At 42.2% G+C, this 13496-nt stretch overlaps 1 protein-coding gene across 1 annotated transcript; it reads left to right on the forward strand.

The window, feature by feature from the left end:
* Positions 1–530: 530 nt before the first annotated feature.
* LOC308369161 (SWI/SNF-related matrix-associated actin-dependent regulator of chromatin subfamily E member 1-like) lies at positions 531–11442 on the forward strand (the record flags this gene model as incomplete). The annotated part of the gene is made up of 9 exons (XM_080843505.1): positions 531–581; positions 1172–1276; positions 2058–2138; positions 2758–2889; positions 3241–3412; positions 5042–5214; positions 5708–5809; positions 8940–9207; positions 9620–11442. 9 exons carry the CDS (start codon positions 531–533, stop codon positions 9838–9840), a joined length of 1305 nt encoding a protein of 434 aa, XP_080699631.1. The 3' UTR covers positions 9841–11442.
* Positions 11443–13496: the final 2054 nt, after the last annotated feature.

Below are 13496 nucleotides of genomic sequence, written 5' to 3' on the forward strand. Positions count from 1 at the left end.
TAATTAGAACGACTTTGTGCTCTACAAGGCTTAGTCTAAAATTGTATTGTTATTATTTTGTCAAGAATGGTTATGTGTTTGGGGATAGATGTTGAAATAAATGCTGTATATTTTTTCACAAACCTGTCATCTCATTTCCCTAGTGATTTAGGATATATGGCTTGGTTTATCATTTGGTAAAGAAAACACGTTTCCCTTGAGGTCATTAGGCTTAATAGGACATCACATTTCACATTTTCTTCCTCATGAAAAGTTTACAACATGGCAAAATTGAAACTAGGACCATGGATTAAAGATTCATTCTAATCTCACCTTGTTTTGGCACTATACCAGTGAAATTAACTGCTGTTAACCATAGTTGATCTTATTTGTTTTTCAGCACATTTTCTATGACTGATTGGAAAGACGTGTTTTGTCCCCGAAATTGATTTTTGAGAGGATCATCATTGAACACTATACATTTTTTTCTCTCATTAATAAAGGCTTCATGCCTTTGTCATTAATGTCCCCCCCCCCCTTTTTGTTTCCTTATGACAGAGAGGCCTTCCTTTGCCCCTCCCCCCACCCCTGCCCCCATGACAGTAAGTATTGCAGCCAGCGAACGAGATGGATCCCAGTTTAGAAAGGGACCCCCTTGTGTCCTGTGTTTAATTGATATTGTGATTGTTAGAGCCTCTGTTAGTGTTGACACACATTGCGTGGCCGTTATCTGCAGCTTGCCTCTTTTGCAGACCTGTGGTCTCTGTCTCTTTGTTAAAAGGTGGTAGCTTTAGTACATATGTCGTCTGTAGCCATGCCTAGTTTGTGTGTAATATACATTTTTGGTGTAATCATACAATGTAGAATTGATACTGCCACACAAACCTGCTAAAACTCCATGTATGATGGTTTCTGTTATGAGGGATGTCAATAATGCCAATGCACTAGATGTCGCTTTTTGCCGCTTTGACTGTATGACACATGTTGCTTCGGCATTGCAGCAGACCATTGTTGTTTTTGGATTATTTTACTAGTTTTCCAAGGTTCGTCTTCCTATCATGTTTTTTTATTCGTTCTGTTTTCTTTTCGTTTCTTGATTGACTACTTGTGTTTTTTTTTTCTCTTACTTTTCATCTTTTGTTTTGCGGTCATTTCTCATCCATGTTTCTTGTCTCATTTGTTTCCTCATCAGCAAACGCCCAACACTCCCGGGTTTGTGGGATACAACCCATACAGCCATCTGGCTTACAACAACTACAGGCTGGGAGGAAACCCTGGCAACAACAGTCGGGTAACGGTAGGACCATTGATGTACACTGAGGTGCAGTACCTTAGCAAAGACAAAAAGAACCGAGGCACAGATCAAATCAAGGGAGGCTTAGTTAGCTTTACAAGGCTAATTTGCTGCACTCCTCATGGACAGTCACACTGTAAATAATAATAGTGTTAGCAGCTGGTGAGGGTTTATGAGTATTGACAACAGACGACGGCAGACTGTTAACTCAGGTCGTAATCACAAAGCTTCCTTGATGAACCCTGGAAATCCACACAGACATGCCCAAAAGGACTTAAAGATATAGCCAGATTTATATCGTCATCATAACAACTCACGTATTCATCTTTGTTAGTGAAACTGGTCTGTGGAAATATTAAGCCTTCACAGTTATCATTACCTTTCTGGCCAGACAAATATGCCAAGTAGTTCTACAAATCTGAAGGCCTATGATTGATAAGTACGTTTTAGTATCTATTAAGATCCTTCATGAGAACGGATAACACCAATGAGACAAAGTTATCACTCCGTGATCTGCAGATTTTTCTTCTTTTCTTGCCCCCATAACTTCCTATGACTATTCATGAAAATGAGGCAGTGGCAACTAAAGACCAAGAATCTCAACGTATGTGCAAAACAAACTCTTTGTGTAAGAGAGCTGGTTTATTAATAAGTTGTACTTCCTCTGGACTGAAATAAAATAAAAGAGTAGGTTCAGCTAAGTTACCATTTGTCATTTATTCGTCTTTGAACGTATGTGTTTGCTTCGTTAATACGTGTTTGTCTATTTGCTTGATTTGTTTAGAATTCATCAGGTATTGCCATCCCAAAACCACCCAAGCCCCCGGACAAGCCTTTGATGCCCTACATGCGATATAGTAGGAAGGTAAGTGTATCAAAATGCTTCCTTCTTATATTGACACATCCTAATCTGGTTCAGTTAATCATGAACCATATTTCACGGCTGGGTGTGCAATTTTGTGTGTGCCTACTATTATACACAAACATAGGGATATGTAGGTTCCCCCCTGTCCACCTGATTTCTACCATTTTGTGTTGGCCCAGTGATAGGTGTTGGGAAATTGGGGTTGGTGTATAGGAAATCGAATTCAGTCACTTTAGGGTTTCAAATGGCGGGTAAATGATTTGTACATTTATTGTGATGCTTTGCATTTACCATGGTCAAACATTTGCACATGATCAGCACACATGCAAAGAGCTTCAAATTGTCTCATTCGTTTGAACAAATTTGAGAAAGCCTATGCTATTCTCATCTTATTTGGATTCAGGATTCACTCAGACACACTTGCTTAGCAACAAGGAGTTGAAGTCTTAGGAGGTAAAAGAAAACACATTTTAGCAGCCAAACAAAATGTGACATCGCACTGGGCAACACCCAGCGGCCTCTGGTTTGTAACTTGCCAATAGTTGCTAACCCCCCCCGACCGAATCAACCCAACTCCACCCTACCCCGCCCCATGCCCATGTCTGGTTTTCATCACCAGGTCTGGGACCAAGTTAAAGCATCCAATCCTGATCTGAAGCTATGGGAAATTGGGAAGATAATCGGTGGCATGTGGAGGGACCTCACTGATGAGGAGAAACAGGAATATTTGAATGACTACGAAGCAGAGAAGGTTGGTTTTTTATGAGGTGTCGATGGCGTGGTTTTGGGTGACCGGCGGAAGTGGCTTGAACTGTTCATTCTACTGTTTATTGTTCTGTGTTTGTTTTCTGACTGGCTCCCTCTAGTTAACATGTGTACCTCTGTAACACTTCTGAGTAGGTTCTTTGTGATAGAAAGAATTTTGGCATTTCTCTGTTTTCTTGTTTTGCCGGTTTCAAGTCATGCGAGGAAAACATTGTTGCGTGTGCCTTGAGGGACCTCAGGGTTGTTTTGTTTATAATTTGTTTTTCATCTGTCCTGCTCGACCTCTCTGCTTCCTCCGTTTTCTCTGTTTCTCGTCCCGCCTCTCCCTCTCCCACAGATTGAGTACAATGAGAGCATGAAGGCCTACCACAACTCCCCAGCGTACCTGGCCTACGTCAACGCCAAGAACCGTGCAGAGGCCGCCCTGGAAGAGGAGAGCCGGCAGCGGCAGTCTCGTCTTGACAAGGGTGAGCCCTACCTCACCATCCAGCCAGCCGAGGACCCCGATGGTGAGTGCCGTCCGTGTCACTGCCCCCACTTAAAACCGCCCATCTCACAGAATCACCAAGGGCAGCCACTTTATAGTATTTTTTTTTTGTCTCACTTGATCTGTAAGACCAAGAGAATTAAAAGAATGAATCAGGTTTTAAACTGTGTTTAATAGCAGTCCCACCCCTTTCATTATTATGGGATGGCACCACGATTCTGGTCAGTGAAGGTCTCAGCAACAGAGGGCTCCAGATTGGACAAAAAGCAACTGCAAAAAAACCTCTCAAAACACTTAGCTGAAACAGTAATTTTAACTCTGGCTTAGTGTGAGCTGTTTGTGGTTGAGGGGAGACCCCACTGATGTAGTACCAGTTTATCCAGGAACCCCCCAAGCATCTGTCTTGTCAAAATGTGTTCAGGTTTTTCAAGATCTATCTTCAGAGGGTGACCTCATAGAAGAACTTCCCTGGTATGAAAGGTGCGTGGTCTAATCTTACCCATCACAGAATGTTAACTCCTTAAACGGCAAAATCTTTTTTTTTGTCATTTTAAGGACTCTGATTCTTAAAACATTTTTAAATAATAAAATAAGTATCTGTTGGAAGAACCATTACATTTCAAGATTACGAGCAACAGTAAACTAAAAACTATCGAGCTACCTGGTAGGAAAAGTTCTTGAAAGTTCTATGAAGGTAGTTTTCCAATAGATTATTCCCATAGGAATTGGCATAAAACCAACTCCATGACAATACAAAATCAAGTTGCGCTTATGACATTTTTGTTTCATCATCGAACTTCCTCAGTAGTAGATCTGTTTTGGCAGTTTGTCATTCAGTTTTAATTAGCTTCTGCAATCCCAGGCAGAAAAGAAGACAATGGAAAAATACTGTGACACTGTCAGTAATGCAGTTGCATTTTGCCTTTCTGGAACTGGCAGGAATTGCAGTGACTTCATCTTTATTACTCCATAATCAGTCTGGGTGGGGGAAAAACAGCACAGTTAAGTATCATCACACTTTGCCATGTATTGTTGTGTGCCAGTATTGTAATATTTCATTTTCAGTCTGTCAGTATACTGGCATGACATAATAATTTGCTTTTCTAGTGTACTATATCTTTTTGTATCCAATATAAGTGTAAGCATACCAAATTTGAAAGTGAGGGAACAGGACTTGGAATATTGATGGCTGGTCATACCAAGCAGTTATCATTTGTCATGTTTTCTGCATTGATTGCTATGGTATCATCCATTATCTTACCAAACCTCCATGAACTAGTTATTTATCCTTTGATCCTACAAGAGGCCTTTAACCAGGTGACTGTGGTTTGTCAATAGTCTGCCATTAAGCTTCACATGGCCTTATAATTAGAGGTGGCTGTTGGTGTCGGGGTCGGATTTCAAATTAAAATAAGGATAAAGACCTATTGGATATTTATTTCCTGATGTCGCTTTGCCAAGCTATTCTAAGAACCCTAAACATATTTGTGAACAAACATCTATGAAAGCTGCGATGAATACAAGTTATAATAAGTATTCTGCATCTTGGCACATATTGATACTTGGGCCTAACACCATTATGCAGCATAGGCTAGATTTAGGGTATCACTTCAATAATGTATGGTGTCTGTCCCTCTCCTCCCCCTTGCAGATTACGACGACGGTTTTTCCATGAAGCACTCCGCCACTGCCCGTTTCCAGCGCAACCACCGCCTCATCAGCGAGATCCTGAGTGACAGCGTGGTCCCGGATGTACGTTCCGTTGTCACCACGGCACGCATGCAGGTGCTCAAACGCCAGGTCCAGTCGCTCATGGTGCACCAGGTAAGCCGACTCGTAATTCCCTTCACCCGCTCACTATCTCTCAGCTGGCAGGGTATCAGTCCAGGTCAGATCTCCTGCTCGTGACCAGAAACATCACTGCTATAAATATATTCAAATGCAAGGAAGGGAATAATATTGTTAACAGGAGTGATGTGAACAGGGGTCCATTACTGTACCTCTACTAGTGCACCTGTGCAATGATTGTGGTTGTAGCCCAAGAAAGGACCACCACTAAGAGCTAGGTTTGGAGACCACTTGTCTGCGATAACCAGATAAAGATATATCTGCGTATTCATAGATTTGTGTTGAGACAATCAAAAAAATTTGTGTCATGTAAATGTCAGTGTGACATAGGGTCTCTTACCTGTAGAATGATTAGAGCGTCTTTGTGTCATGTGATAATAGTGTGATGTATGGTCTCTAACCTGTAGAGTGATTAGGGCATCTTTGTGTAATGTTAGTATCAGTGTTATTTATGATCTCTAACCTGTAGAGAAAGCTGGAGGCTGAGTTGCTGCAGATTGAAGACCGTCACCAGCTCAAGAAGAGGAAATTTCTCGAAGCAACCGAAGCATTCACAAACGAGCTCAAAAGGGTAGGGGTTCTGGTCTGTTTTGGCCTATGTTTTGGAACAAAATATTTCGAGCTTACCCATAAAATTGGACGGTCCAGTGTAATGATACAGAAAAATAGAGAGAAAGAGTGTAGTATCCTTTTTTTAATTGTTGGGATTTTGAAGTTTCAGTTCTAACTTATTCTTACACCTTTACAAAGGTAATAAGATTAGCCAGAAATGGAGTAGATACCCTAGAGGAAAATAATAATCTGTCCATGAGGTGGAGCCACTGAGCTCAGCTGAAGGGTTGCGCCTGGCAGCACTATGTGTTTACTGAAGCAGAGAGGAGCTTTTCATGTCAAAGCATGCAGGATGTTTCTGTAGCGACAATAATTCTCTTTGTTTGGTAACTTCATCAAGCATCTCAGTTTAACTTGGGCCTTTATTCATATTGCCTCTGATAATTGAATCTTAAATTACTCATCTCTGACAATGCAGATAATATCCTTTTCAGATCTACTTTTAAAGTTTCTAAATATACACTACCGTTCAAAAGTTTGGGGTCACCCAGACAATTTCATGTTTTCCATGAAAACTCACTCTTTTATTTATCAAATGAGTGGCAAAATGAATAGAAAATATAGTCAAGACATTGACAAGGTAAGAAATAATGATTTTTATTTGAAATATTAATTTTGTTTTTGCCAAAGAATGCTCCATTTGCAGCAATTGCAGACCTTTGGCTGTTAATTTGTTGAGGTAATCTGTAGAAAGTTCACCCCACGCTTCCTGAAGCACCTCCCACAAGTTGGTTTGGCTTGATGGGCACTTCTTGCGTACCATACAGTCAAGCTGCTCCCACAACAGCTCAACGGGGTTGAGATCTGGTGACTGCGCTGGCCACTCCATTACAGACAGCATACCAGCTGCCTGCTTCTTCCCTAAATAGTTCTTGCATAATTTGGAGGTGTGCTTTGGGTCATTGCCCTGTTGTAGGGGGAAATTGATCTACAATCAAGCGCTGTCCACAGGGTATGGCATGGTGTTGCAAAATGGTGTGATAGCCTTCCTTATTTAAAATCCCTTTTACTATGTACAAATCTCACACTTTTCCAGCACCAAAGCAGCCCCAGACCATCACATTACCTCCACCATGCTTGACAGATGGCGTCAGTCACTATTCCAGCATCTTTTCACCTGTTCTGCGTCTTACAAATGTTCTTCTGTGTGATCCAAACACCTCAAACTTTGATTTGTCTGACACTTTTCCCCCAATCTTCCTCTGTCCAATGTCTGTGTTCATTTGCCAATATCAATCTTTTCTTTTTATTGTCCAGTCTCAAATATGGCTTTTTCTTTGCCACTCTGCCTAGAAGGCCAGCATCCCGGAGTCGCCTCTTCACTGTAGACTTTGACACTGCGTTTTGCGGGTACCATTTATAGAAGCTGCCAGTTGAGGACCTGTGAGGCGTCTATTACTCAAACTAGAGACTCTAATATACTTGTCTTCTTGCTTAGTTGTGAACCAGGGCCTCCCACTTCTCTTTCTACTCTGGTAAGAGCCTGTTTGTGCTGTTCTCTGAAGGGATTAATACACACCGTTGTAGGAAATGTTCAGTTTCTTCGCAATTTCTCACATGGTATGGCCTTCATTTCTAAGAACAAGAATAGACTGGCGAGTTTCACATGAAAGTTATCTTTTTCTGGCCATTTTGAGAGTATAATCTAAACCCACAAATGTGATTCTCCAGATACTCAACTAGCTCACAGGAAGGCCAGTTTTATAGCTTCTCTCAACAGCAAAACAGTTTTCAGCTGTGCTAACATAATTGCACAAGGGTTTTTTAACGGTTTTCTAATCATCCATTAGTTTTCTAAGGCGATTAGCAAACACAATGTACCATTAGAACACTGGAGTGTTAGTTGCTGGAAATGGGCCTCTATACACCTATGTAAATATTTCATTAATAACCAGACGTTTCCACCCAGAATAGTCATTTACCACATTTACAATGTATAGAGTGAATTTCTGATTAATTTAATGTTATCTACATTGACAAAGACAGTGCTTTTCTTTGAAAAATAAGGACATTTCTAAGTGACCCCAAACTTTTGAACGGTAGTGTACATATTATGTACCGGTACATTAGGAGTCAATAATAGGACAGTGAGATTCCGGTTAAATTAAGGTAATTACATTCATTTTATGTATTTGTATAAACATAAAATTGCATTGCTCTCTTAGAAGATCACAAATCGACTTATGTATCATATATGAAAAAGAGTGGGTCAAGTGTTAGTGGGGGTGGAATCACAGTTTTGAAGTGATATAATTTTGCCCTGCTATCATTGTGATATTAAGGACAGATTATTTCAAATGTACATCAAATATTAGGAGTACATTTCACTGGAATCATTAGAGGCTTATGTGTTCTCTTCAACTGCCATAGAATGCTAGGCATCATACCTGCTGCATCCGTTGGTTTGATCTCTATGGTAGCGCACAGCCTCTGAAGGCCGATCAGCTGACCTGAACACTTTTCATGTTGTTTTCACATGTGGGTTGATCTCAGCAGTAGAAATGAGGTGTAGGTTGTAAAACGTAGTGTAGGTTGTTTAAACAGACTTGCATTAACAGCCTTGTGAATTACTATGTGCATTAAATATTACTCTCTCTTCCCTCAACCTTTCTCTTCCTGTCTCTATCTGTCCATTTGTTTTCCTCTCCCTCTGCTTCCCTTTATCTCTCCATCAATTCTTCCTTATCGGTCCCCCCCTGTGAGTGTGTGTGTGTGTGTGTGTGTGTGTGTGTGTGTGTGTGTGTGTGTGTGTGTGTGTGTGTGTGTGTGTGTGTGTGTGTGTGTGTGTCTGTCTGTCTGTCTGTCTGTCTGTCTGTCTGTCTCTCTGTCTGTCTGTCTGTCTGTCTGTTTGTCTGTCTGTCTGTCTGTATGTATGTCTGTCTGTCTGCCTGCCTGTCTATCTATCTGCCTGTCTGATTGCCTTCCTGCCTTTCTATCTATCTCTGTCTGTCGGCCCCTCTCTCTATCAATACACCCTTGCCAATCCCTCTTATTCTCTATCCTTTCTTTCTGATTGTTCTCTCTCTCTCTCTCTCTCTCTCTCTCTATCTCTCTCTATCTACCCTTCCATGTCTGTGTCTGTCATCCAGTTGTGCTGTATGAAGGTGGAAGTGGACATGGAGAAGATCTCCGTAGAGATGGCCACAGCCGATGAGGTGTCCCGCAAGCGCACAACTGAACGGGAGCGGGAGGTGGCAGAGGAGGCGGAGCAACCGACAAGCCCCACCCCAGCAGACAAAACAAAGACCCAGTGCCCCACCCACAGTGACAAGCCCCACCCACACTCCCACAGCGAAGGCAGCAAGAAGGAAGAGGAGGAGGAGGAGCTGGCCCCGGAGGCCAAACCCACAGATACCGGTAAACATCTCAGGCCTATTTTCTGATTTTAAATCGAGCGATATGGCTTTAGTCACTATTCTGCCGGTGAACAAGGATTGCCCATTGGTGACATACACTTAAAAATCAACAAACCTCACAGAGTAAATTGTACTAATATATCAGAGAAAAAGTTCCTCGGTCTCATTCTCGCAACCAGAGAAATGAGCTTTAATTGGTGTTTTGGGTTCCTAATCTCATAATCTGTCATAATCTGCCATGTTGAAAAACAGATGTAAAGATCAAACATGTATTCGTGGATGCAGCACATTTGTGTGGTTGTAGTCGTCATTGCCATCTGTCACGTGCCTGGATTTTACAGTGATGGAAAGCAACAGCTACAAGGTTTTTAATATGACCCTGATACTGATGCGTGCCATTTTTTTTGCATTAGTAATTCCAGCAGAGAAGTCGAAAGCCCCAGAGGAGCAGGACGCCCCGGCTGCCAGCGAGGAGGCCTGCCAGGAGGACAAGGAGAGTGTTGCCGAGGCAACGATGGAGGAGTGCACCAGCGACAGCAACACCGGCTCCGAGACCCCCTGCACCCCTACCGAGGAGGCAGCGCACCCCGAATCCACCTTCGACGGGTCCTCAAGTGGGCGCCCCACGCACTGACCCCCACACCCCTCAAACCACGAGTGGGATCTCACCCCTCCTCCATCCAATTGCCCACCCACCCAGCCAATCAAATCGACTCATATGAGACTTAATGCTGGAGAGGGATCTCCGAGCTGAGCCATCGCTTGTTCGCCTGTCCGCCTGTCCGCCTGTCCGCCCATCTCTATTCACTATTGCACTTCTCTTCACTGAAATTAAATGACAGAAGAAGAAAAAAATCGCACAAGATCTGCACATCAATGTTATGTTTTTCTGTGTTTTTTAATCATTGACTTGCTCTTGTTGTGCAAATGACTCCACACATTGACCTCTCTGGCCATAGTTAAGAGCACTGCTCTTCGTTAGCTTCTGGTCCGCACAGTGTTGAGTGCTGTTTTTATTCTGAATGGTTGAAATGAAACTGCATGGGGTTATGTACAAGTTTGACTGGAATGTGTAACTTTTAATGTGTGCAGTTGTGTTTTATAGCTTACCGTTGTTGTGCTCTTGCTACATACAACTGTCGCATTGCACAGCCTCCGAAGGTGTATCAGCTAACCCGGCACTTTTCATGCAGCGTTCACGTGTGGAGTTGGGGTATTTTTCTGTGGTGATTGTTTCTTCATGAAGCCATCACTTTTGACATGGACAATCTGTTGCTTCTTGTGGTTGTTAGGCAGACACAGTGGACATTCAGTGCACAGTGTTCAGTGCACAGTTATGTGCATGCAAATGCGACCGAGCCCCAAGAAACAAAATGGTGGTAGAGTGAGAGAGCGTAGAGGCTTCCGGCTGCAAGTCTGTGCAAACATGAAGTCAAAACAACATCAAAGGACACCTGTTCAGTGGCCTAGCCCGATAAGTGATAAGGTCTTTGTTGTACTCAGCAGAGATTGTTTCCCTCTTACTTCCTTCCTTCCTTGCTCCTCTCCTTCATCTTTCCTGTTTTTTCAAAAGAAGAGGCAGAATAAGAACAAGAAACCAGGCATAGTGTGGATTGAGTGGTATGCTCTCTGTATCAGTATTATGTGTTGCTGTCGTCTCAGGAGTTTGTATTTAGTCTTAGCATGCTATTTATTATTGCTTTGGCTTCCCTCCTGTATTGTCTGTGCCTGTCGTGCTGTGTAGTGCTGTAGCGAAGCGCTAGGAGGAGCTAGCTCAGGTGCTGTGGAAAAAGTGCTAGCTCAGGTGATCTCAGTTCCACTCCTCAGGCCGCCCCCGACCCTGTCTAAGAGACTCGCCTGCGAGGTAGTACATCAGTAGAATTCATTATGAGCTGAGCATGCCCGATTGAGCCAACCAAGAGCATTATAGTAACAATGAGGTGAAAAATGCAAGGAAGGATTAACAAGGGAAGTTGGGGTAACTGAGGAGTTGAATTGAGAACCCCCTGGGCCAGCCCATTGCATTCTTTAGCAGTGACGCAGCATGAAGAGGCACTGATAGAGTGTGTGTGTGTGTGTGTGTGTGTGTGTGTGTGTGTGTGTGTGTGTGTGTGTGTGTGTGTGTGTGTGTGTGTGTGTGTGTGTGTGTGTGTGTGTGTGTGTGTGTGTGTGTGTGTGTGTGTGTGTGTGTGTGTGTGTGTGTGTGTTGAGTCTCGGCGTTGAAGTGCGAGTCAGGTTTTGCGCTTATCTTGCTTATCTAGCATTGCTCTGCTATCTGATGCTTAACCGTGTGTAGTAGCTGTTAGCATTATATTTAGTGGTGTTTAACCTCCTTCAGCATTAGCAATGACGCGACATTTCTTCGCTTTACGCTTAACAAATAGCCTAGCTATCTGCTACTTTAAAAAAAAAATCTGTCCAATAACTAGAAGCAGTGTGTATCCTATCAGCCTGGTTACAAGATCATCTCATGACAAAACCACTTGGGAAGCTGTGTTTAAGAAAGGGTTTTACAATGTGATTTTTTTTTCTTTCATATTTATACTGTGCCAATAAACTTTTGTACCCCGAAAATAAAAGCAAACATCTCAGCAGTGTCATCAAAATTGTCCTAGGTGTTTTTTCCCCCCAGTTTAAAGCCCTGCAAGTAAGACTATATGAAGACAATGTGGAGAGAAGAGCCAAAACCCTAACTTATTGAAATACTAAGCTCATCATTGAAACACAGAATATGCTTTAATGTTAACTATATACAGCCGCGGAAAAAATTAAGAGACCACTTCAAAATTATCAGTTTCTCTGGTTTTACTATTTATTGGTATGTGTTAAAGTAAAATGTACATTTTTGTTTTATTCTATAACCTACTGGCAACATTCCTACCAAATTTCAAATAAAAATATTGTCATTTAGATCATTTATTTGCAGAAAAATGACAATTGGTCAAAATAGCAAAAAAGATGCAGTGTCTTCAGATCTCGAATAATGCAAAGAAAACAAGCTCATATTCATTTTTAAACTACACAATACTAATGCTTACACTTAGGAAGAGTTCAGAAATCAATATTTGGTGGAAAAACCTTGATTTGAAATCACAACTTTCATGTGTCTTGGCATGCTCTCCACCAGTCTTTCACATTGCCGTTGGGTGACTTTATGCTACTCCTGGCGCAAGAATTCAAGCAGCTCGGCTTCTTTTCATGGCTTGTGACCATCCATCTTCCTCTTGATCACATTTCAGAGGTTTTTGATGGGATTCAGGTCTCGAAATTGGGCTGGCCATGACAGGGTCCTGATCTGGTGGTACTCCATCCACACCTTTACTGGCCTGGCTGTGTGGCATGGAGCATTGCCCTGCTGGAAAAAACATTTCTCAGAGTTGGGGAACATTGTCAGAGCTAAAGGAAGCAAGTTTTTCTTCCGGGACAACGTTGTACTTTGCCTGGCTGAGGTTTGTAAAAGACCATAAGGATTGAAAAAAGCGGACTGGAGGGTCTTCTAGTTCGTCTTCTCTGATGAGTCCAATTTTCAGCTTTGCCCAACACATGGTCGTCTGATGGTTAGACGGAGACCTGGAGAGGCCTACAAGCCAGAGAGTCTTGCACCTACTGTGAAATCGGACTCATCAGAGAAGACGAACTTAGAAGAACCTCCAGTCCGCTTTTTCAATCCTTATGGTCTTTTACAAACCTCAGCCAGGCAAAGTACAACGTTGTCCCGGAAGAAAAACTTGCTTCCTTTTGCTCTGACAATGTTCCCCAACTCTGAGAAGTGTTTTTTCCAGCAGGGCAATGCTCCATGCTACACAGCCAGGCCAGTAAAGGTGTGGATGGAGTACCACCAGATCAGGACCCTGTCATGGCCAGCCCAATTTCGAGACCTGAATCCCATCAAAAACCTCTGAAATGTGATCAAGAGGAAGATGGATGGTCACAAGCCATGAAAAGAAGCCGAGCTGCTTGAATTCTTGCGCCAGGAGTAGCATAAAGTCACCCAACGGCAATGTGAAAGACTGGTGGAGAGCATGCCAAGACACATGAAAGTTGTGATTTTAAATCAAGGTTATTCCACCAAATATTGATTTCTGAACTCTTCTTAAGTGTAAGCATTAGTATTGTGTAGTTTAAAAATGAATATGAGCTTGTTTTCTTTGCATTATTCGAGATCTGAAGACACTGCATCAATTTTGCTATTTTGACCAATTGTCATTTTTCTGCAAATAAATGATCTAAATGACAATATTTTTATTTGAAATTTGGTAGGAATGTTGCCAGTAGGTTATAGAATAAAAC

This window comes from Sprattus sprattus, assembly GCF_963457725.1.
Source record: "Sprattus sprattus genome assembly, chromosome: 1".
In the NCBI taxonomy this organism is placed as follows: domain Eukaryota; kingdom Metazoa; phylum Chordata; class Actinopteri; order Clupeiformes; family Clupeidae; genus Sprattus; species Sprattus sprattus.